The sequence below is a fragment of the Pholcus phalangioides genome, unplaced genomic scaffold, assembly GCF_987345545.1.
Source record: "Pholcus phalangioides strain wild (caught in Gottingen) unplaced genomic scaffold, Ppha-v1.0 ptg000028l_1, whole genome shotgun sequence".
NCBI lineage: Eukaryota > Metazoa > Arthropoda > Arachnida > Araneae > Pholcidae > Pholcus > Pholcus phalangioides.
The window spans coordinates 1,364,102-1,390,489 of record NW_028301618.1 but is presented as its reverse complement, the minus strand read 5'-3'; the positions used below and the strand labels follow the sequence as shown (position 1 = coordinate 1,390,489).

Here is a 26,388-nt window from a genome sequence, read left to right as displayed (position 1 = left end):
AATCTGATATAGATCTTTGTCAGGTTCACGATATAAATGTGTCATGTTCATGATATAGAGCCATGTCTTCTTTGATAGATCTATATCAGGTCTACATCGAGAATCTGATATAGATCTTTGTCAGGTTCACGATATAGAGCCATGTCTTCTTTGATAGATCTATATCAGGTCTACATCGAGAATCTGATATAGATCTTTGTCAGGTTCACGATATAAATGTGTCATGTTCATGATATAGAGCCATGTCTTCTTTGATAGATCTATATCAGGTCTACATCGAGAATCTGATATAGATCTTTGCCAGGTTCACGATATAGAGCCATGTCTTCTTTGATAGATCTATATCAGGTCTACATCGAGAATCTGATATAGATCTTTGTCAGGTTCACGATATAAATGTGTCATGTTCATGATATAGAGCCATGTCTTCTTTGATAGATCTATATCAGGTCTACATCGAGAATCTGATATAGATCTTTGTCAGGTTCACGATATAGAGCCATGTCTTCTTTGATAGATCTATATCAGGTCTACATCGAGAATCTGATATAGATCTTTGTCAGGTTCACGATATAGAGCCATGTCTTCTTTGATAGATCTATATCAGGTCTACATCGAGAATCTGATATAGATCTTTGTCAGGTTCACGATATAAATGTGTCATGTTCATGATATAGAGCCATGTCTTCTTTGATAGATCTATATCAGGTCTACATCGAGAATCTGATATAGATCTTTGTCAGGTTCACGATATAAATGTGTCATGTTCATGATATAGAGCCAGACCAGACCAGAATTAAACTTTTATCTCCCGGGCCTGGTTCAAGGGAACCATCTGCGGGCTTACAAACTGTAGCCACGGGGACTACGTATGAAGAGAAAGACAAGGGAGTATGTGGAAATTAAAAGTGCATGTGTATTGGAAAGTTGTCAAATTTGGGAAAAATGATAAGGTCATGGTCCTGTTTAAATTATTATTAAATTTAAACGAATTTTGCAGGTAAAATGCCGGCAGCAACCTTCTTGTATTAGTACCATTACGATTATGTTTCGCTGTGAAGAAGTTCGGAAGCGACAAGGTAACTTCGCCTCTGCTCGCACGGGATTGGCTGGTGCGGTCTCGATCCCTGGTTGGCTGGACCTGTAATCGATATGGTTAGCAACAAGAAGAGAAAATTCAGAGATAGAATTAGTATATTATTTTTCAAAGTTCAGAAAATGGAAGAAGTCAAACAAAAATAAAATAAAGCACAATTTTTTTTTTTTTTTCTCACAAATTTTTAAGTTTTTTTGAAGAAGGGTTTTTTTGATTTTTTGAAAGAAAAAGATGGGTGAAAAGAAAAGTAGAAAAGTTGAGAAAAATCTGATTAAATAAAAAATGCTGAAATAAAATAGAGTCAGAGAGCCCCTTATCATCAGTCTTTGACCAGGATATTTCCGGCTTCGACGAGAAATTTGTTGACGACGGCTCTCTTCTCTTTGCCAGAGTCCAACTTCATTATATCCTCGAGGCAGGACTTCGCGAACTCGAACATTTCATACGTTGAGTTTAGGCTTATGGCCGACCCAGAGTCAGAGGCATCCGCTAGTTCGTCTGCGGATGTGGCCGTCGGAGTCTCGGCACCTGGTTCTGCCGGTTCGCTGGATGGCAGGCTTCTGGGGGCGTTCTGCCGTGAAGATTTTTCGAAGTTTTCTCTGAAGTCCGTAGACGCTCCAAGGTCCGTAGAGCGGGACTCTGAAATTTTTTGCCTCATGATATAGAGCCATGTCTTCCTTGATAGATCTATATCAGCAAAAATTTGCGATTTCTATGCCCCACATCCAATCACTACGCGGTATTTGTGAGCCAATCAGGAAGATTCTACGCCAAAATAAGAAGAAACGAAATAGGATGCTGTGTTTCAAAATGTGGCAAACTTGCTAGGTAGGCTGAATGACGTTTATTGCAAACAGTACAGAGGCTTTCTATCTCTAGGAGGTGATGATTCAGTCCTGCATGTCAAGTGTCTAAACATGGTGGCGCTATTAGTGTCAATTTTGTGTGTGTGGCTACATAAAAACATATATATATTTTAGGTACTATATATATTAATTATATATATTTTTTCTAATTATCCAGTCAAGAAGATATCCGAAAATCCTTGGACGTCTTGGACCGAGTCTTGGCGGAATTCGACGATGATGACGGCGACTCGTGGCGCCGATCGCCGCCTTCCTCGTCCTATAATGGCGATATCTGGCACGAACACAATGGCGGGATCCCGAACGGACATCGGAAATCCGGGTTTGATTATCCAAGGAGCCGGAGCAGGTGAGATTTCCGATATCTATGACCGAGGCCGCAACTGAGAAGGGGGAGGGGGACAAACACAACGTTGGTTCTGGTGCCCCAGGTGCCGGACCAGAGTGGGTGCGAATTTCACCCTTTAACATGCTCACACCGTAGCTCGCCGGCCAAATGCGGTCCGCGACCTCATTTATTTTACCATTTATTTTGTAAATACAAACTAAGTGGCAAGTGAACAGATCTCTTACGTGTCCCGCATTGCACTTCTGCATTAATTAAGTGTCCACCGTCGCACGTGCTTACATATCACTTGTGCAACGTAGTTCCAGAAGTACTTGAGCGGCCCACGGCAAATTTTCACATCGTCTAAGTGACCCGCGGAGCAGTTCCACATCACTGAAGTGATCCATGGCACAGTTCCTGAGCATTTGTGTCCCGCAGCTCATTTACGTGTCATTTGAGTGACCTGCGGTGCTGTCCGAGATCACTTAGCTAAGTGGCCCGCGACCCGTTCTCAAACCAGTGAAAAATTGCCCGCACTCTTCCACAGCTTGCTTTAACCTCTCCTCCATCATTACATGGGGGGTGCGTGCTGACCGAGCATCTAGTTGCCCTGTCTGTGATGTTGGGCAGGGATAAAGTATCTAGGACTGACGTAAAACTAGGATTTTTCTTAGCGGGGGCGAACTTGATTTTGCCGCCCCCTCCTCCCTATTGTGAAACCCCAAAGATGCGGGAAAAAAAGTGTTTTAACATCATTTTTTTTACTAAATTTTTTTTTTAAATTTTTATCCATTAAATTTGCTGCCACCCGGGGCTGTGGCCCCCTTTGTGTCCGTCCGTCCCCCCTCTTCTCTAGTTCCGGCACTGGACGTTGGTTTTGTTTCCTTCTTTTTCAGCGTTCGTAATAACTTGTAATCTGCATATATTTTTATTTTCACCAAAAAATGAAAAAGGTATGACGTGTCCAGTTCAGCGAGCGATGGCGCCACTTTCGTCCGATCCAACTCAACCCACTCTTTCCAGTCTCTTCCGATAGATGGCAGCACCAGCTCATATGCTTCCATGATCGCAGATCAGGTAAAGATTAAACAATAATTCTATTTGTCACCTTTCTTCTGGAGCGGGCATGGCCCATGGGCGGAGGGCATTGCCCCCCCCCCCCATCATCAAAGGTGAAGTCGAGTGATCTAATGTGTATATGTGAATTGACATCATCATCATCGTGCCCCCCCCCAGCAATAATGGCCTTGCCCCCCCCCCAGAGTTCTAAGTCTATCTCCGCCTATGGCATGGCCCCCCACATCCTAGAGCAGGGTCATAGGCTGGGATCTTTCACGGGGCCCCTTTATGATGAATTTATATCGTGAAAAAGCAAAAAAATTGTGAAAATCGTCCCGGGGCCCCAGGACTGGAGCCTTGTCAGCCCACTTCTTGAGGGGGCCATGGGAGCGGGCAGGGCCTAATAAGCTCCCCCCTCCCCACTAATCTTACCTCAGGGCGCGCCCACGCTGAAATCTTTGGCGAGACCCCTGGCAAGACTTTTTAAGAATTCCCCCCTTCAAAAGTGAATTTATATTAGCGTGAAAGAAACAAAAGATAATGAGAATCGTCCAGAGGGCTGGAGCCCTGTCAGCCCAATGGCCACCACAAGGGTTGGGCTGACAGGGCCGGACGATTGTCGTCATTTTTTGTTTTTTCACGCTATAAATTTTCCATGTGTGGGGGGAGCGCGTGCAGGGACGGCGGAAGATATCTGCTCGTGTTGCGCGAGCAACACCATTCAAATTCAGCCAATAGATAGTGCCCTTTCAAATATGACTGAAAAAGCGGCAGCCCATTTTGGAATGCCCATTGTCCATCAGTCCAACCTACAGTAATTCAAAACACAGATTGGGCTGTACCAAAGCCTCCTAGATACTACCAGAATTGCCCTTGGGGGGGGGGGGTGTGACAGGTGTGGTCTTGCAACCAGGGCCGTCTTAAGAGCATCATGGGGGCCCCCGGGCCAAGTGCTTTTTCTGAGGCCCTACCTTAAAAATTCTTGAAAAATTCAGCTACTTCTCGTTTTTCTGAGGCCTCTCTTCTCTTGGGGCCCTCCGCGCCGTGCCCGGGTAGGCCCATGCGTTAAGACGGCACTGCGTGCAACCCGTTCTTTATGGGACTCCGAACCAACACCACCTGTAGAAGGTGAGTGGTGTTGCCCGAACTCACTGTAAATTATTGGAGGCCTTCGCCAATTCTGAAATTATCTCTCGAATTAATTCTGAGTTGCCATCAATTTTGCTTAAATGTTTTTATAGATATTTGGCAGTATTTTTCACACATTCTGGAAAAATGGATGCCGATTCATCCTCCACCCCCTAAAATAATTAGTCCTAAACATTTTTGGTGCCCCGAAATTGGTGAGACGAATCTTGCCCCGTTATTATTTGTCTCACCGGGTCACGCTTCGGGTAATGGTGGCCCTGGCAACACATGGAGAAGGGGGGGGGGGTTAGTGCTGAGAGGGCTGTACCACTGCAGACCGGCGTGAATCGCGTAACCCTTATTGTCTTTTACACTATAAATTGATTTTAATAGGGGGGGGGGGGACCCGTGAGCAATACCGACCTGGGTTCCCGGCTGAAGGATGTGGGGAAGATCCATTTTCCGCCATGCAACAGAATTTCACAATTTTTATGTGCATATTTTCTGGATTATTCAAATAACATATTCGGGGGGGGGGGGGGATTTAAAGTAAAAAAGAGGGGGCGTCAATCGCCTGGCCCTGATATAGCACCTGGAAGTGTGCTTCTAGGATCAAAGGTTCGCGAGTCATTCCAGGATGAAAGGACTCTCATATGTACTCTGTATATGCGTATGCATTGGATCAGTCCGTTCCATCATTGACGGGCCACTCCCCCCCCCCCATAGACGGAGATAGACTTGGTAGTCTGGGGGGGGGGGGGCATGGTCATTATTGCTGCTGGGAGGGGGGGGCAAGATGATGATGTCAATTCATATATACATTAGATCAGTCGACCCAACCTTTGACACTGGGGGTGGGGGGGGGGACAATGCCTCCCCACGCACCCCCGTATCTTCGCCCATGCTTCCCCCCCCCCATGTCTCCACCCATTTCATTTTATACCGTACGCCGCTCAGCCTCCATCGACAATTGCCAATTTTAGCCATCGCAACGGATGGGGGGGGGGCGCTGGCGGCGTTGTCGGGTGCTTTACGGCAATAAAACACATTTAGAAGAAAAAAAATGATGCAAATTTAAAAATTTCCGAATGTTATAATCGGAAGAATTCACAATATTCAGATTTTATGTCTATCGCTTTGCAGCTCCGGTGAGCCCTTTGTTGTTTACCGTGGCCGGGCCAGGTCCTGGGAAGCACCACGTCTACTCTCCTCGGCTTGGCGGCGAACCCTTGGTGAACCCTTCGTGTCGATGTGCCAGCCAAGTCCCCCCCCCCCCCTTGGCTTAGTGGCTCTAATGAGCCCTCCATGTCGCTGTGGACAGTTTAGGTGTCCAGGTCCTGGACCCCCACGACCCCCCCCCTACTCTTCCCGGCTTCGTATCTCCGGTCAAACATTCGAAACGGGATATCATCTGAACAGAGCCGCCTTTAGAAGTGTGTTACAGGCAGAGCCGTAACTAGGATTTTTGCCTCCTGGGGGCAAACATTATCCAGCAGCCCGGAGCAAACATCATTTTGTCTCCCCCCCCCAGCTTTAAAATTCGATAATTTTGTAATGGTGTTCTTTGTTTCCCACCTACCCCTAAATTCCGCCGCCCAGGGCACTTGCCCTCCTCTCTAGTTGCCTTCAGTGCTTCATTTACATCAAGTTTTGTGTCAATTTAAATCGATATGTATTTATTTGTTCCTCAGAATTCCTGCATATTCTGAAACAATGTGGATGCCGATTCCCCCACCGCAAAATTTATAAAATCGGAGCTTCATCTGGGTCCGATAATATCTTCGCACCGGGCCCTCGCGTCTGGTAAGGGCTGCCCCTGCATCTGAGCATTCTTAATTGTCTGCAGCCGGTCACAATGACTCGTCCTTGGAACGCAATTCGAGATGCTCATCCTGAAGAGATCGCGATTGTTGTTCCCCCCCCCCTCCCCCACTTATATTATTTTTGTGGTTATCTTTTGTTTGTGTTGTTATATAATCTCGTTATCTCTGTTTATTTCTCCTTTCTTTTTTTTCTGAAGTTCCGTAAGGTGTCGCCACCGCCAGTGCCAAAGCGTAATCCCGCCACCAGGCTGAGCAGCCACGAAGACCTCCTGTTCGCGAGTGACATATCCGTCAGGGAAGACGACGACAAGATCGCCAAGCGTCGATCTTACGCCGAAGGTTTCAGTTATTACTCATCGTCCTCGCCGAGGCATTTCCTCGGTTTTCTTACGAAGTCGAGTGATGACACGTCGTTATCAGCTCGTCGAGGCGAGAGTCCAAAGAATTCTGCAAACAACAACACCTCGGCGGCGGTGGCAACCCCTACTGCGCTATCTAATCTGGGAGATACGCCGCTGAAAAATCACTCTGGTAACGACGAGATAAGCCGGCGATCGTCGTCGTCGCCCCAAGACGACGATCTGTCACCCACGAGCCATCATCACCAACGCGTGCCGACACCGAACAACCAAGAAAGCTCAACAACCGAGGACCCCGTCACCACCCAGTCCGACGTTCAGATGGACGTTCAAAAGTCCCCTACGGTCGCCCAGCGCCGAGCGAAGTTCGAGAGGCGGTTGGAGCAGCTGAGAGGAGCGACGGGCAATAACGACCTGGACGGCGGCGACTCCTACCGGTCCAGGTCGTTTCCCAGAAGCAACCGCGAAGTCGTCCCGAAACGGTCGCCGGTCGCGGTGACCAAAGACGGCGGCGATGCGATCGAGGTAGCGTCGTGTCACGAGGGACAACACGTTTCGGAAGAGTCCACTGTTCGAGTGGCAGCCGGAGACCCTGGGCAGTTGTCGTCTCCCGGTTACGCTAGTCGCCTCGAGACTCAACGGATCAGCAGGATACTGTTGCTAGACGAGAAATTCGCGGAAGTGAGGCGTCTGATACGGACGAACCAGATTACGCCACTGGCCACGCCGCCTCCTTCTTTCATGCCCCCGCCGCCACCGAAACCGCCTCGGAAACAGCGAGAGGTAATCGTCCAGGACTCCTCGGAGGACGGCAACTCGCTGCCCTGCGATGTTCTCAACGGTCCTCGCTCGGAACCCGGTGATCTGAAGTCACTCCCGACGAGCTTCCGTAGCAACAACGGGTATCTCGGTAGGAAGATCGAAGACATCCCAAAGGTGCTGCCCCCCGGGGACGTCTCCCTGATACCACCTCTCCTGGGATTCTCGTATTCGATGGAGGAGGACATGAGTCCCGGCATCAAGGAGATCCTGACCTCGTCGACGCCCGACGTCAAGGGCAGGGTCGAGTACTCCAGCAACAAGTCCACCTTCAACAGCTCCGTCAGCAGCCTCGGTTACAGCTCTAGTCAAAGCGACCTGGACCTCCACAACGTCTCCGACCTTAAAGATGACTGCGACAAGGTCCCCGTGGACAACCTGAGGTCACAGACATTACCGATCGGTGAGTATATATTATACGTCTTTGAAGGAAGTCTATTGATCGTAACAGGGGTTCTTAACCTATGAGTCGCCGGGGCTACCGAGAATCGTTCGTTCAAATATACAAACACCCAGTAACTTTTGGGGCTGCGAGTCACGGCCCACACTTGATTCGCAGGGTCTTCGGGGTTCGGTTGTACAAATTGTGTCAATGGGTCACGACACTAAACTGATTCGTAGGGGCTTTCTAGATGAGTCCACTTATAGACAAAGGATTCTTGAGATAGGTGTCACGACCCAAACTTGATATCGTATTGGTTTCCTAGATGGATCGTGCAAATTCACTTGCAGCCAGGGATTCTTGAGCTATGGGTCACGACCCTTGATTCGTAGGGTCTTCGGAAATGGGTTGTACAAAATCAATGGATCACGACCCAAACTTGATTCTCGTGGGCTTTGGAGATGGACCGTACAAATTACAAAAGGGTCACGACACAAACCTGGTTTGCAGAGGCTTCCGAGATGGGTCGTACAAATCCACTAACAGCCAGAGCTATTGGTCACAACCCAAATATCGCTTGACTAATATCGCTTGACCAAATATCGCCCAAGACTCGCGGGAGCTTCCTAAATGGGTCGTAAAGCTTTACTAATAGACAGAGATTCTTGAGCTATGGGTCACGACCCAAACTAAATTCGCTTGGGCTTCGGAGATCAGGTCGTAAAAATTCACTTAACAGGGATTCTTGAGCTATGTCAGTGAGATCGGCTTTGCGACCCTTGAAACTGTTTTTCGAAATTTTCCAGTGACGCAATATGTGTATTTTATAACAGTACTGAAAGGGGGGGGGGGGATTCATACGACTCATTTCAGAAGCCCCTGAATATCAAGTTTGGGTCGTGAGCGTGGTAACTACCCAAACCTGACTCATGGTGGCTTCCTTGATGGGTCGTAAAACTCTAATAATAGCCAGGGATTCTTAAGCTGAGAGTCTCGCGACCTAAACTTTATTTAAGGCTTCCGAGATGGGGTCGTACAAATCCACTTACACTCGGGGATTCTTGAGCTATGGGCCAAGACTCAAACCTGATTTTCAGGGGCTTCCTAAATGTGGGTCGTTCAAATCACTTAAAGGCAGGGTACCTTGAGCTGATAATCGCGACCCAAACTTGATTCGCCGGGGCTTCTGAAATGGGCCGCCCCTTACATTACCTGTTATGAAATACACATATTGCGTCACTGGAAAATTTCGAAAAACAGTTCCAAGGGTCGCGAAGATTACCTTATTGTTCCCGTAGGGTCGCAGCTAAAAAAAAAAAAAAAGGTTAAGAACCCCTTATATTATATATAATGACTGGAAAGGGTTGCTATTGATTTTTACCCCTTTACTATCATCCTAGGAATGAAGTTGGGCCCCGACTACTACAGTGAACGTAATAACGGGACTGACTGCGACAGCCTGGACAGTTACGGACTGAAGAACGGTTCGTTCGTGTCGCCCGATGACGACGACGCTGAGCAGAAGCAGCACTTCAGGAGTTCGAGCGCCCCTCCGATCAAGCTCCTGGAGGACGAGAGCGACAAGAAGTCCAAGAGGAGCCTCTTCGGCATGAGCAAGAAAATCAAGAACAAGAACGGTAAAAAGCCTCCTATCAGTCGCATTAGCATTAACTCGTGCTCCCGAAGTGGGGGGGGGGGCATAGGTGGGATTTATGGGTTTTGTCTCCTGCGGGTAATACAAACCCTGCCGCCCTACACCCATTCGGGTCTAATTTTCTTGATTACTCATTCCTCTAATCGGCCGCCCTGGGCTTATAGCCCGCTTAGCAAGCCCCCCCCCCTTCGCCGGTAAATGTGCCCCTGCCCGTAAGTCACTCTTTTGGTCGCTCACATGCTTCCAAACTATCGGGGTCACTTTTCATCTCTGGCTCAATTGATCACTCTTTTGTTCACTCCCATGCTTATACACCCATCTACACCACTCTTTTGGTCACTCGCGTGCTCGCAAAAGGGCTGTCTTATTAACAGCATCATGAGTGCCCCTCCCCCCCGGGCCAAAGGATTTTTCTAAGGCCCTACCAGGCAAATTCCCGAAAATCTCAACCAGTTCAAATTTTTGTGAGGACCTCTTTTCTCTTGAGGCCCCCGGGCCCATGCTTTAAGACGGCGCTGGCTCGCACACTCTTTCAAGTTGCTCACTCACCTAATCCCTCTCTGTATGTCACTCTATTAGTCGTTCCGATGCTTGCACAGTTCTCTAGGTCACTCCCATACTCACGCTCTGTAGATCGGTGTTTTGGTCATTCACGCACAGCGTTTTGGTCATCGCATGCAGTTCCCCCCCCCCCCACTCACGTGCTCGCACGCTCTTTTGGTTGCTCGCAGGCCTGATCCCTCTCTAATTTGCGGAATGCGAGAATTTGTTTCGCCGAGTCCTGCCCTCAGGGCTATAACAGCCGCTGGCAGGTCTTTATTTTCAATAGTATTATATTAGTGACTCAGAATTTGTGAGATTTGTCAGGGCAAACGTGTTACATGATGATAAAACTTACAAGACAACAACGAACAAGTACGAGTTCTGATTCGTGGCAATAGATGGCGCTGTGATGCCGCTTATAGCCATTTCCCCCTCTATGATAAACAGATTATAATGCAACCAGCATGTTAATCTTATGTCTATGGGGTCATTCAAGTATTACGTCAGCATTGGGGGGGGGTCGGATTTGCTGACTTTTAATGAAGGGGGAGGGGGGTTTGAAGGTTGCTCACGTCATCAACCACCCCTTTTTGAAGGTATGAAATATTCTAAGCTGCTGACGAAATTTTGCTGACGGGGGGGGGGGAGTGGGGTCAGTGTTTTGCTGACAAGGGGGAGGAGGGGGGTCAAAAATGGCTGAAAATCTGCTTACGTAATATTTGAATGGCCCCTATGATGCTAAGTCTTAAGCGTGAGGGCCACCCGGGCCTCGAGGAAAGAGGGGCCTCAGAAAAACTAGAAGTGGTTGAATTTTTCGAAAATTGGCCAGGTAGGGCCTAAAAAAAATCACTTTGCCCCCCCCCCCGAATAGTGAATTTATAGTGTCAAGTTCCCGCATCACTCAAGTGATCTGGGAATGCGTCGCGGGTCACTTAAGTTACCTTGGAGTGACTTGTGGAACTGCACCGCTGATCATTCAAGTGATCTGTAAATATGCCGAGGGTTATTTAAGTGATGTGGAACTGCAGCGCGGACTCACTGAAGTGATTTGCAAAGCACTCGAGTAATCTGTAAATATACTAACGGTCACTCAGGTGATCTGGAAAAGTTTTGCACTTCGCTCAAGTGATCTGAAATTGCTCCTGTAAGTACGCCTAGGACTTTAAGTCACTCTTTTGGTCACTCACATGATTTCACACTTTCTATGTTTCACTGACACCTTTCATCGCTCACTGACTTGGTCCTTCACTGTCTAGGACACTCTTTTGGTAAGATTAACCTGGTCTTTTGCTCTCTAGTTTATTCTTTTGGTCACTCATTGACATGATTTCATGCCCTCTAAGTCACCCATTTGGTCACTCCATGATTGCAAACTCGCCAGGTCACTTTTTTAGTCGTTCACTGACGTGGTCCCGCTCTAGACCACGCTTGCTCTCTAGACCACTTACATGCTTGCAAACTCTGTAGATCATTTGTTTGGTCACTCACTGACCTAGTACCCCCTCTCTCTACGTAGAGGCAGATATATGGCATATAGTCACTCGTATGCTTGCACGTTTTCTTGGTCACTGTTGTGGTCGCTCACAAACCTGGTCGTTCATATACTTGTACACTGTTTCGGACACTCAGACACACACACACACACTCTAAGTCATTCTTTTGGTCACTCCCTTTTTCATACATTCTCTAGGGCCCTCATTTGGTCACTCAGATGCTTGCGCATAGTTTTGGTCACTCCATGATCGCAAACTTGCTAGGTCACTGTTTGGGTCGTTCACTGACCTGTGCTCTAGGTCACTCTTTTAGCCGATCATTGACGTGGTTTCTCGCTCTGAGTTACTCTTCGGTCATTCACATGCTTGCACGCAGTTTTTCGTCACTCTTTGAAGTCACTCACTGACCTAGTTGCCCCCCCCCCTCTCTCTATGTAGAGACCGATTTATGGTTTTACCGCCCTTCTCCCATTATAATATAGTCGAATACCGTTATAGCGAAAATCTCGTTTTAACAAACACTTTTCTAATCTCCCCCCAGATACGTTTTCGTGGGAACAATACAAAAACTCAGAATTCCTTTATAACGAAACTTCGTTATAACGAAGGGATTTCTCCGGTATCTTGGAGTTCGTTATAACGGGATTCGACTGTATTTCTCGACCTCTCATTTGTCAAATTGCCGCCCTGGACTAAAGCCCGCGAAGCACCCCCTCCCCCCCCGTACATGCTCTTCTAGCAGCAACCTTGGCTAGACTGGAATATCGCCACTGAAACACTGCCACCATATTTTTCCATGCAAATGTTATTAATTTCTGTGTCTTTTCTCTGACACAATCGGGTGTCAAAAACAACGTGTTTGTAAATATCGTGTGTCTCTTGGCGACGTTTTTAATTAATTAGTGCTTTTTTTTTTGTTCTCTCGACCAATCAGATTGCAATGGCGGGAGCTCAGCCGTCAATTCGAAGACGTCATTGGACGACGGTATCATATTGCGGAGGATCAGTAACCTTGGCGACGAATTCCCGCTCCCTGGTGAGTTTGCAATGTCGCCAGTTGGCGCCACTTTTAATTTTTAACCCGCCGTCTTCTGATTTGGCATTTTGGGGGCGGGAAAAAGTGAAACATCGTTCGTTAAAAATAAATCGCCGTTTGAAACATCGCGCGAAATGTGTCGTCCTGAATGTATCGTTGAAAAAGCTCAGTGAAAATCTCGCTGTACAATTTCTGTACCCGTAGCTTCTACCGTCCCCCTGGAACATTCCATCGCCCCCCCCCAGGGGGCGTTAACATCCACGTTGGGAATCACTGGCCTAGACTAACAAGAGATCTGTAGCTGATAATTTTGCTAATATAATATTTTATAAATGATCTCGTCTAAGAATATTGCCAAAATCCAATAAAAAAAACTTATGGTATAAATATCGCGAAAGAAATATCCTAAGAGATAACAAAAAAATGTCGTGCCGTAAAAGTGCCGCAACAATATCTCGTCTTGAGAACATTGACAAAAACCCGAAAAACGTTGAGATGCAAATATCGCGAAAAAGAAATTTCATTTTATTTCGCAAAGATGTTTGCGGCCAAGAATATCGCATGAAATTCATAACAGAAAATGTCTCATACGAGAAATATCGTGGAAGGATCTCGTCTTGAAATATTGCAAAAAAATATCGTCTTAAAATATCGCGAAAAAATATCGTCTTAAAATATCGCAAAACGATCTCGTCTTGAAATATTGCGAAAGGATCTTGAAATATTGCGAAAAAAATATCGTATTAAAATATCGCGAAATGATCTCTTCTTGTATTGAAATATCGCGGAAGGATCTCATCTTGAAATATCGCGGAAGGATCTCATCTTGAAATATCGCGGAAGGATCTCATCTTGAAATATCGCGGAAGGATCTCATCTTGAAATATCGTGAAATGATCTCCTCTGGAAATATTGCGAAAAAATATCGTATTAAAATATCGCGAAAGGATCTCGTCTTGAAATATTGCGAAAAAATATCATCTTGAAATATCGCTAAAAATCTGGCAACGGGAAATCCGTCCCAAAAACAAAAAAGACGCGCAAATCTCGTCTGGAGAACAAACATCTAACGAAAAATCTTGTGATTTAAATATCGCACACAAAAACAGTTATGGAGAATATTCCTAAAAATATCATTTTACAAAGAGATAAGCCTGTTGCTAAAAACATCGCGAAGAGGTTTCGTCTTGAGAATATCGGCAAAAATTTAATGCTGAAAAAAAAAAATCTTGTGGTAAATATATATTACGTGAAAAATATATCGCTGGAAATCATCGTCTCGTTCAGAAAATATCGCAAAAAGATCTCATCTTGAAAATGTCGACGAACCATCTGGTTATATTAATGTCGCGAAAGGAAGTCAGGAATATCCGTAAATCATCATGTATAGGTTATATATATTTTTACTGCTACAGCCCAGCTGACCCGGCCAATGTCCGAAATTCGGGCTTTAGCCGGCCCCTATATGTCGATTACCATATATATGTATCGCTAAGATATCGATATTCAGATTACTTTGATCGCTAGGGTTGCCAGAGCTAACCGTGATAATTATGGTTAGCTATGGCTAATTGTGTGTATTTGGCCACATAATTATCACACAAAAGACACGCCAACGCGGCGATGACCCCGAATCATAAGGATCGATATAAGGGATCTTTATATATAGGGACCGGCCAAAGCATGAATTGCTGATATTGGCCGGGTCACACTGGTGGCGAAGTGGCCAACTTTGGGCTTTAGCAGTAACACATATTGCGTCGAAAATATCGCTGAAAATCGTGTCTCGTACGGAAAATATTGCTAAACATCATGTCTCGTACGTAAAATATTGCTAAGAATCATGTCTGATACCGAAAATATCGCTAAAATATATCTGATATGGAAAATATCGCAAAGTATCTTTTGTCTTGAAATATTGCGAAAGGATCTTCTGGTTGAAAAATTGCAAAAACATCTTGCCTTGAAATATTGCTAAAGATCTGGGCTTGAAATATCGCGAAAACATCTTGCCTTGAAATATTGCTAAAGATCTGGGCTTGAAATATCGCAAAAAACATCTTGCCTTGAAATATTGCTAAAGATCTGGGCTTGAAATATTGCTAAAGATCTGGGCTTGAAATATTGCTAAAGATCTGGGCTTGAAATATCGCGAAAACATCTTGCCTTGAAATATTGCTAAAGATCTGGGCTTGAAATATCGCGAAAACATCTTGCCTTGAAATATTGCTAAAGATCTGGGCTTGAAATATCGCGAAAACATCTTGCCTTGAAATATTGCTAAAGATCTGGGCTTGAAATATCGCAAAAAACATCTTGCCTTGAAATATTGCTAAAGATCTGGGCTTGAAATATTGCTAAAGATCTGGGCTTGAAATATTGCTAAAGATCTGGGCTTGAAATATCGCGAAAACATCTTGCCTTGAAATATTGCTAAAGATCTGGGCTTGAAATATCGCGAAAACATCTTGCCTTGAAATATTGCTAAAGATCTGGGCTTGAAATATCGCGAAAACATCTTGCCTTGAAATATTGCTAAAGATCTGGGCTTGAAATATCGCAAAAAACATCTTGCCTTGAAATATTGCTAAAGATCTGGGCTTGAAATATTGCTAAAGATCTGGGCTTGAAATATTGCTAAAGATCTGGGCTTGAAATATCGCGAAATAAAGTCGAGAATACCCGTAAAAATCATGACAAAAAATCTCGTGCTGAACATTTTGAGAAATGATCTCATCTTGAAATATCGCAAAAATTGAAAAATTCTAGTCATTAAAAAAAAAACTCCCCCGAAAAATCTCGTCTGGAGAATGTACAAGAAAAAAAACAAATTCTGTCCACAACCCAAAATAATCTCGTCCCTTTTCAGAGCCATAAAAAGCATCGGCCTCATAATTAATCTATCGATTTCACGCCAACGAGATTTTGATGCTTTCTTCGCCGGCGATATTATGGGGCACCCTCTTGCCGACTGACCGCATCCGACAAGGGTCAGCTGTTTTCCACAAACAAAAACTCCCAAGAGGACGTACGGCCGGACGGGGCTTGTCCAAGCGTGGCCCAACAACGCTTTTTTCAGATCGTATGCCTCCCAAAGAGGAAGGATCTATGGGCCCGTGGGCTCCCAATGTCTTGGAATAACACGGAAGAGACGGGGATCATCACCCTCTCGAGTCACTCGCTCTATTTTGAGCGATGTTTCTCTCCTCACCAAAACAAATAGTCGTGCCATCTGTCACCTCCTTGCGAGCTTTTTAGACATCCCAGAGAGGGGGGTTGCCAATTTTTTTTAGTTTGTGTACCGTGGGGCTCTGACACGCGATGATGATGATACCCGCCATCTTTCATGACTTGTGGCATACGTGTTCCGCTAAAAGCATTTCTTGGCGTACGCCAAGCACTGGTGATTGATTGGTTGGTTGGTTGGTTGACCGATCTTGGACACTTCGCCAACGTGAGGAATGTCGCAATCGGACTATTCCGTGTGAGTTGAATGCTAAAAACCACAGACTTAAGGATTCGACCATACGTCCCGTATTTTACGGGACTTTTCTCGTGCGCGAAAGATGTCTCATCTTTCCTAAAAAGGTGTTTATAGATATTCGTTTCGGTTTTTCGACCATGCATTTCCCGCCAATTGATCATTTTTAGCACTCATTGGCGATTTTTGGTGGCAACTGGCATTTTTTTTTTGGCAGAGTCCGTGTTTTAATATCGAAATGTCCCGTATTTTTTTATGGGTGAAAGATTATCACTGCATTTGTTATTTCACTTCCTGACTGTTAGCAATTTCCTAATCGTGTTTGCCGGATAGTGCTAAACAATGCCAGAAATCCGCCAACGGACGGTGTTTATCATGTTTTGGCGCGATTGACAGTGTCCAGTATTTTCGACAGTCCATTGTCGTATTGCTACAGAGTATCTTTGTCCCTCAATTTCCTGACTGCTGGCGGTTTTCTAATAGTGTTTGCTGGATAGTGCTAAATGATGCCAGAAAACCCGCCAAAGGACGGTGTTTATCATGTTTTGGCACGATTGGCTGTGCCCAGTATTTTCGATCCTAATGTCCCGTATTTCTTCAGAGATGAAACCAAGGTCACCATATCGGTCCCTCTATTTCCTGACCGTTGGCGATTTTCTGATAGCGTTTGCCGGATCGCGCCAAAACATACTAAGCAATCTCATAAAACCGCCAACGGACAGAAAATGAAGTTACCATATTTCATTGACATGAATAGGGGTGCATTGGCCATGTGTGTGTTAAAACAGATATGACCGTAGGATCCTATGGGTTGGTTTGAGTTGGGAACTATGATTAAAAAAATGTTCAGAAATTGGGGGGGGGGGAACAAAAGTTTGGGGAACCTCTGATCCGCTCGGGCAACATCCCATATCCTGCAGCTGAGCCCTCTTGATTGGAATCGTTGGTGGGTCCCCCTACAAACCAGACACGACCCAGGCTCTGTCCCTCTCGGGATATAAGCCTTTTACCCAATCAGGTTGAGTCGCGCTGGGCGAGAATCAGGGGCGCCGGGCCAGGGCGCCAGCCGGAGAATATCCGGAAGGCGCCCCCAACCCTCTATCCAAGACTACAGTCGCCAACAAGCTCCATGCACGGCCCTCAGGGCATCTCAATAAGCAGCCACCCAGCCACCAGGAGGAGCCCACAAGCCCGGAGCACCCCCATCCAGACCCCCGGGACCCAACCGCAAAAACCCCTGGATTTTAATGACAGAAAAAATATACAATATATACATATACACAATATGCATCACACAGTCATCTATTTACACGTGACAGATCCGCCCACGCGACAGCTGCCCCTGTAAGTCTGTCCCCCGGGGCCAGACTTCTCAAGCTGCTCCCCCTTATAGTGAATTTATAACGAATTTGATTTTTTTTTCCTTTTTTTATTGCATTTTTTTGGCACAATGCATTGCCGATTCCGAACGGTAGCTTCTTTTTATATATACCCACCGAGAAGTTAGTGCGCTAAACCCTCGACGTGGGACTCTCTGCGGTAGCAATCTTTTTCTGTGGTCATGACAGGGGAAATTTTCCTGACAAGAACTAACCGAACTCGCGACACCTGTTAGCATCCTTTGGTACTTAAGACGAGTATCTTATCGACCTGGGCTACCGCGCCCGTGAGTTTATAGCGTGGAAAAACACCCTTGTGAGGGGGGGGGTTATGACAAAAGTATAAAGTAGTCGTTACTGTGTAACATTTTAGTCAGTCTTGGTCGGTCGGCTGGAGTTGGTTTCCTGTGGTTCCCAACTTCGAGGCGCAAATGCGAGCCGATCTCCAAGTCTCGCCACAGAGAGCAACAGGCCTACCTACAACGATAAATCATTCAATCATTACGCTTCACTCATAGTTAGGAAAGCCGGTGGCAGATGGCAGCACTGCATATAACAAGCATTACACGGAAACAAACTTCACGTCAGGTTTCACTACACGTAAACGCACCTTCCAACACGTACCAATTAGTTAGAGGTTCCGCAGAGGAATATGGGCGAGGTGCATGTGTGGTTTGTGGTAGCAGTCGGTCTGCAATGACAACGAACGATGTCTAAAGACAACGATATGTTGCCATAAATGGTTTAATTAAATTTTAGAGATTGAAGTATTTAGTACAAATGGTAACTGGAACAATAACAACAACAAAAAAATTCCGGATATAAGGATCAACCGCTTATAAGAATCAAAACGGCTGAACAAAATGTGATTCTTATTAGTGGCGGCTAATGTATTTTCACTTGCAGTATCCATCATTTTCCGCAGTTTATCCGGTATTAGCGATAGTTTTTAACATTACTTGACTTCGACAACTTTTATCATTTCAACTTTTTCCGGGGCAAAGAGCATGTACCAAAGGTACGCATATATATATATATACAGTCGAATCCCGTTATAACGAACTCCAAGAGACCGGAGAAATCACTTCGTTATAAAGGAATTTCAGGTGGTTGTTTGCATTGTTCCTAAGCATACTTATTTGAGGGATTAGAAAAGTGTTCGTTAAAACGAGATTTTCGCTATAATGGTATTCGTTAAAACGGGATTCGACTGTATATTTGTATATATATATATACAGTCAAACCTCGTTAGTGCGTCACCCGGTTAACACGTCACTCCGCTTACCGGGTTTATTTGACGGATTAGAAAAGTGTTCGTTAAAACGAGATTTTCGCTGTAATGTTATTCGTTAAAACGGGATTCGACTGTATATTTGTAGTCAAACCTCGTTAGTGCGTCACCCGGTTAACACGTCACTCCGCTTACCGGGTCATTTTTTTGAAAGTCCCAGTTGTCCTCAGGCATGAATTGGCATAGCTATGGCTTACTCCGTTTAACGAGTCACTCCGCTTAATAAGTCATATTTTTGCTCTCTCAAGAGGCGCTCATTAACGAGGTTTGACTGTATATATATATATACCATTTGTAGTGTATTTCTTCCAAAACCCTGTATATTTTTCGCTATAATTGGAGATATCACGTATATCCCGTATTTGTATGGAGCCCCAATATATCAATACGGTCAAGAAAATGTGTATGCAAATATGCTCAGATTAAGCCGGGGGGGGGGGGGTTCTTAACCTTTTCCAGCAGCGACCCAAAATCGACAACAAAGACCCGCTTTGCGACCCACGAGTCTCCTTGTCTTCCGAAATTAGTGAAACTAGTAACGTAATAAGGGCATTTATTATCATGGACTCGTCTCGGAAACCCCTGGGGACCAGGTTTGAGTCGTGACCCCCTAGCTCAAGGAACCCTGGCTGTAAGTGGATTTGTGCGACCCAAGTTTGGGTGGTGACCCATAGGTTAAGAACCCCATTTATCGTGTTGTGTGTATTTTCCTACCGCTGGCCGCATTTGGCCCGCACCCCCTGCTAAAAACCGTCGATTTTAAGGGGTGACCATATGACCCGTATTTTACGGGACACTTTCTCGTATGTGCCCGAAAAATGTCCCCTTTTTTTGCAAAGGAAGCTCGTGAATGATGAAATCGATCGGTGAAGGTAAATTTTATTTTTAACTTGCAAATTATGTTATGATAATTGTGTTATAGTATAATCGTGGGTCTCAACCTTTTGAAGAGTGCGGGACACTCCGATGATTTGCAAAACATGTTGCGGGCCACTTAGGTGATCTGAGAATGTGCCCAGGATATTTATATAAATGATGTGGGACTGTGCCGCAGTGTGTGATTCACTGTGTCAATCGTGTGATTTGTTAATGTGCCTGGGAATATGTCACGGCCACTCTAGTGATGTGGAACTGCACCGCGGGTCACTTATTTTGCAGCTTGGTTCATTTTTAAAAATTAGACTTGAAGTCGCGGGTCACACCAGATTTGAGGTTGCGGGCCACTCAGATCTCCCGAGGGCCACGGGTTGAGTCTAGTTCCTTGAGGGTGCTCGTTATCCGAATCGCTCAAAATCGAATCAAACGAATCGGTTCGAGCCCGCAAGTGAATTTGTTTCGCCGCGTCGGTTTTTATCGCGGATTCCGAAAAATGTGGATCGAGCGGAAATCCGCTTTCCGGTGTCTCGTTCTTTTTTTCCCTCCAGTCGATGTTCCTGTCTAAAGTGGATCGAGCAAAACAAAGCGGGTATCAAACGTGTTACGGTAAATGTGATAAATCCGGTTATTATGCATCAATCGCCTCGGTCAATTGGATAAATTTATCACATTTACCGTGCGTAATGCCCCAAGTAAATTTGGTAAATTTGATTAAATACTTGAAATTCATCGCGATTATGCATAATGCCCTGGTGTAATTGGTGAATTTGATGGGTATGCAAAAAAATCCAAACGAGTATGTCTGGTGAATATAGTTGGACCCCGGTGTAATAACAAATTTGACGATCGTGCCTCGATATAATGATGCAAATTACCGTGTATAGTATATCATATAGTACAATTTATTATGTTTACAAACGCGTTGCTTGGGTATAATCACCGGTAAAGATTATTAATTTAGGGAAATTTGTCAAATTTACCAACGAGGCTTGGTTATTATGTATAATAACATGTAACCTGTAAAGATGATTAATTTAGAGAAATTTGTCAAACTAACCAAAATGCTCGGTGATTATGCATAATTTATATAATATGTACAATAACCGGATTTGTCACATTTACCGTAACACACGCATACAAATTTTATGCAAATTATGTTTCCCATATGCAAATTACTGATCTGTTTTTTTCCCCCCTTCCGTAGATTTCCAAGTGAACAAAGTGGCTGTTCCTCAAGTAAGTGATGTCTTCTTTTTTGTGATGCACCCCCCCCCCCACTAAAATCACATTCCCTCCCCCCTCCTCTTTGGTATCAAATGTACGTTTTGGGGGGGGGGGGGAAGCGACGAGCACTTGATCGACGCAGGGAGCACCGTGCTGTAGGTGCCTGGTCTTAGCATAATGTACCCCTATATATATAAAATACTCCTAGAGACCGACTAAAAATGACTTCATAAACGGAGCGACTTTAAGCAAGTTGAACTAACCTGCTATTTGTGTTGGCAGGGACTTTAAAAAAAAACTGACGTTGTAAAAGCGAGATGATGTTAAAAGGGTGTGTTGACGTTATACTGAAGTCTTACTTTATCAAGAGGATATTTTGAGGCGGACGCTATAATAGCGAGCGAACATTTTGAGATAAATGAAGCGAGCGATAATATCGAAGGGAACATTTTCAGATGAATGCGAACATTATGAGGTAAACGCTTGCGCAAGTGAACATTTTAAAACGAGTGATAGTATTAAACGAACATTTTGGGACAAACACAGGTATCATACACAGGTGTATCTTGAGTATAAAAGGAACATTTTCCAGATGAACGCTGGTATCAAACAGGCATTTTGGTTGGAATATACACGCTGGCACAAGTGAATATTTTGAAACGAATGCTGGTATCAAGCGAGCATTTTGGGGTGCAGCGCTGGTATCAAGCGAACCAAGACACCGTAGACCGTCATATCCCGTTTCCGGAGACTTTGATTAAGAATAAATCCATGCAAATGCTGATAAGGACGTGGCAACGGAAATGGGACAATGAACCAAAATCTGCCAGGAAAATACTCGAAATCATGCCAAGAGTGAAATTAAAAAGCAGCAACTGGACGAGGGGAATGATACTGTTCTTTACCGAACACGGCCCTTTCCCCTCCTACCTCGAACGATTGAAGCTCAGACGAAATGACAAGTGCAAGTGTGGTCGAACTGGGTCTCCTATCCACTACGCCACAAGATCCCCACTCACAGCGAATCTGCGCTTCAAGGCACCAGCTGACACCAAACATTCCGCGGTGGAGGGCAGAACTACTGAAGAGACCCCGACCGTACGCAAAAGACTGGTGTCACTAATAGCAAGCAACGAGGAGGAAGATTTCTTCTCAAAAGATGCGACACCAGTACCGAGAAGTCGACGCAGGGCAGCATCCACAGAAGATGACTCTTCGAGTACAGAAGACTAAAAGACCTCCGGCCGTTCCACAACGGTGACATGCACCACGATGTACACACTGTATATAATATGTCCTATCATGTACTGTCTGTTTTGAATAAAACAACCTGGAGAACTTTGGGACAGGGCCGCTGGGGGTGCATATGACCGAGGTAGTGTATTCGGAGGAGAGGGGGGGGACTTTCAGGAACAACGGAGGTTGCAGAACATCGGGAGACTGCTGGGGTGAATTAGGGGTTACAGTGGGATCGGGGCGGACGGCCATGGGAGAAGATCCCGTGGGGGGGTCCGCCCCGGCCATCCGACCCCCCTCAGCAAGACTCAACCCAGTCGGGTAAAGGGCTTATATCCCTGAAGGGACAGAGTCCGGGTCTTGTCTGGCACTTCAGGTATCAAGCGAACATTTCGTGACGAAAGCGAGTGTGGGGGTTACGGGAACAATCATGGGCGGGGAGGAGTGTCATATTTCTGAATCAACGCGGATCGGGTATCGAGGATAAATTTTCGTATAAAAACGTATCACTAACGGGTATCAAGCAAATATTTCCAGATAAATACCGAGCTCGTATTTTGAGGGGGTGAACCGAACATTTTGTCCAGATGGCGCTGTTGTATCAAGCGCAGATTTTGAGACGAACTGGGAAATTATATCAAGAGCAAAAATTTCATAGAAGCGCATGTTCAAGATCAATACATTGGTATCGATTGTTCAGTTTCGGGGATGATTTACGCTAGTATCATGGGGATTATATCCCTCAAGGGATAGAGTCCGGGTCTTGTCTGGTACATCAGTATCATGGGGATGGAAAACATGTTTTACTGTATAAACAGCAAAGAATTCCAGGTTTTCACATTGTTGCTTATGTGGAGGGATTAGAAAAGTGTTCGTTAAAACGAGATTTTCACTATAACGGTATTCGTTGAAACGGGATTAGACTGTATATATAAGTTACTGTAAATTAATTACCTAACACTGTATTTATTGTATTTTTCAGGAAGAAAAAAAGCGGAGAAGCGTCTGGAAGAGTATTCTAAGAAGAAAATGATTGTTGTGTTGTTGTACAGAGAAAATATGTATTAATTGCAAAAGAAAGATGAATATATATATATAGTATTTAATTTACACGAGAAAAATCTTTGTGTGTTTTTTACTACGGGGCACTGGTAACCCTATATGCACCAGAGGTCCCCCTGGTGGGACCATGCTTTGAGCTGGCTCTGGCTGCCATCTCAAAGCATACTTCTTCCATTTAGAAGTAAACAAAATGGGCGAAACAACACTCAATAGCCGATTCCTTAATAAATACCCTACGAAAAAAAGAGTCGAATCCCATTTTAACGAATACCGTTATAGCGAAAATCTCCTTTAAACGAACACTTCTCTAATCCTCCACATAAGTTTACATAGAAACAACGCAAAAACCCGGAATTCTTTTATAACGAAGTGATTTCTCCGGCTCTCTCTTGGAGTTCGTTATAACGGGATTCGACTGTACATTTAAAATTGTTTTTGTAGGTAAAGTGACGCCACCTGTTGCAAACAGTGGTGTATTTACGAGGGGGGGGGGGGCTTTTAGCGGGCTAAAATAGCTAGCACGGGTTGCCAGGTTCATCTGTAACGTCACATTAGGACTAAAGACTTATACTTGTAGCAAGTTTGCCGCATTTCGAACCGCAGCATCCTATTTCGTTTCTTATTTTGGCGTAGAATCTTCCTGGTTTGGCGCACAAATACTGCATGGTGATTGGATGTGGTGGAGGGGGGGGGGTATAGAAATCGCCAATTCTGAGCCCGATCGTTTCCTTTTACGCACAATGATTGTACTGGCCAACACCACCTAAAGCGTGGGATGAGGTCAATGAGATCGTAAGTGACCAAAAGTGAGCATGGGAGTTACCCAATGAGTGATCTAATAAGCAAGAGGACATGTCAATAAACACCCAAAAGAGTTTACAAGCATGTGAGTGACGAAAAGAGTGACTTATCGTTTTCCTGATTACGTAATCCGGAAACCATAGATAGACCAAACGCGCTCAAATCATTTTTCCTGTCGATAAGTGCTGCCATCTGTCGTTCAAGTCAGCATCTTACCGACGAGAAACGCGTCCCGTATTTTTTTCCTTAAGGGACCTGGTAAAAGGGGGGGGGGGGGCTCCTAGGCAATCATTTAAACGTTGGTAGTGACGGCCTAATTATTTAAACGGCAATGACCGACATTAAACGTCTACATACACCTGTGACATCCCTTTCGGAAGCGGTTCTTAAAATGTTGGCATCCGAGACGTCCCGTTGGCAATCGTCCAGAAAGTGTTTTCTTCGCCCCCAATTAACTGTATTGCTGCCTTGTGTGCTGCTCTTATAATTGGCCCTCGTTCGTTTTCAACGCATGCGCACGTGTCAAGTAGTTCCGCTCCGGAACAATGAATGGAGGTTAACAACGGCCGGGCAACAATGGGCCCCTCTGTTGGCATCAAGTAGAGCGGCGCACAAAACACTTAAGACGTCTTCGTTTACAGCGTTGTCCCCTCCCGTCCCTCCCCCCACTTCTCGTGTAATCTCGTGTTTCAACACGTGATTTCTCGTCGAGAGCTACTTACGCGAATAAGTGATGGCGGTCCTCGGAATCTAGTCGAGAGATTCCGCTATTTTAATCGTAGTGGGGGAGACGAAGATTTGGCCAACGTGAGCGTAGACGCCGCAGCCTAAGGGGCTGGTGCTATTTGCCCCCCTCCAAGAAATTTGTTGAAGGGGTTGAGGTCCCCCCCCCCCCCATAATAATTCATGAATATACAATGTAACGTATTCTGCCTCCAGCGTACGGGCTTGAGTTCCGTAAATACGGGACGGATGTCGATTTCAGGCCCCTCCCCCCAATGTTTACTTCATGTCGGCGCTTCTGAACGTGAGTCAATTTAAAGCCACATCAATCCAGAGTCCCGCGAATCGAAGAAAAATTCATAACATTGGAATTGATCGTCTCGGACTCCCGAGCATCTCTTGAGCCTTGACGGCATGGGCCCAGCCGAGCACGGCCCGCGGGACCTCAAGAGAAGAGAGTCCTCAGGAAAATGAGTAGTTTTTTGAGAATTTGCCTGGTAGGGCCTCAGAAAAATTCGCTTAGCCCGGGGACCCATGATGCTCTCAAAACGGCCCTTGAGAGAGTAATTCGGCTGTCAACATAGCCCTCGACCGTGGACGAGTTCATCCTGCGCAGCCCTCGATGAAGAAAATCTTATCCAGCTCGATGAATCACTTCACCGATGACGGTGTGAAAGCTTAATGACTTCTTCAAGCGGCCGTATGAAAGCTGAATTCCTTCATCGATGACCGCACGGAAGCCGAACTCCCTCATCGATGACCGCGTGGAAGCTGAATTATCTCATCGATGACCGCGCGTGGAAGCCGAATTCCCTCACCGATGACCGCGCGGAAGCCAAATTCCCTCATCGATGACCGTGTAAAAACGGGCTATCGAGTGCTGTATAAAGGAGGAATTTCTGAAACCCCCCCCCCCCCTTGTCAGCAAAATTTCGTCATCAGCTCTGGCCCCTACCTCGTAACGCATATCTGTGGGATCAGAGACGTACGGAGGGGCATGGAGAATCTCGCCCCCCCCCCATATGATAAACCCTTGGCACACAGGCCGAATGTGGCCTGCCTCCACCCCCTCAAACCTAATTTTGTAAAAATGAACTAAGCGGCACATTTACAGATCGCTTAATTAAGTGACCCGTGGCACAATTCCTGGGCATTTAAGCGGCCCGCGGTACATTTTCAGATCACTCAAGTAGGCCCGTGGCAAAAATTCACAGATCACTTAAGTGACCCGCGACGCAGTTCCAGAACACTTAAGCGATCCGTGGCACATTTAGAGTGAGTGACGTGACATGGGGCATAATTTTAGAGCAGCACTTAAGCGGCCCGGACACATTTCCAGATCACTTGAATGTGCGGAGTATTTAAAGATCACTAAAGTGGCTCTGTAGGGCACTTATCAATTGGTGCCCAATAACTATCGAAAGGGTTTTTTTCTCGTTTTTGGCGCACCGAATAAGATGCCAAGTAAGAATATTTCATATCTTCATAAAGGGTGACTGATGACGTAAGCATCATTCACACCCCCCCCCCTTGTCACCAAAAGTCAGCACCCCCCCCCCCCACATCGATGCTGACGTAATACTTGAATGCCCCCCTCCCAAAGGGTGAATTTCACCAAAGGCGGCCGTGTGTAAAGAAAAAGCTGAATCTCATCCGCAGCTACTGTAAAAGCAAAACTCCTTCATGGAGAAATGTCTTCTTCTCGAGGGCTGTATAAAGCCGCCGCTGT

At 45.5% G+C, this 26,388-nt stretch overlaps 1 protein-coding gene across 1 annotated transcript in view; it reads left to right on the top strand.

Annotated features, from left to right (window-relative positions):
• LOC149067716 (uncharacterized) overlaps window positions 1-23,179 on the top strand; it is a 113,453-nt gene extending 90,274 nt beyond the window's left edge. The window contains exons 5-11 of the mRNA XM_089252358.1: window positions 2,120-2,311; window positions 3,244-3,367; window positions 6,498-7,881; window positions 9,261-9,497; window positions 12,485-12,586; window positions 20,818-20,849; window positions 23,056-23,179. Of these exons, the coding sequence (XP_089108484.1) occupies window positions 2,120-2,311; window positions 3,244-3,367; window positions 6,498-7,881; window positions 9,261-9,497; window positions 12,485-12,586; window positions 20,818-20,849; window positions 23,056-23,106 (2,122 nt within the window). The 3' untranslated portion in view covers window positions 23,107-23,179. The remainder of the gene's footprint in view (window positions 1-2,119; window positions 2,312-3,243; window positions 3,368-6,497; window positions 7,882-9,260; window positions 9,498-12,484; window positions 12,587-20,817; window positions 20,850-23,055) is intronic.
• Window positions 23,180-26,388: the final 3,209 nt, after the last annotated feature.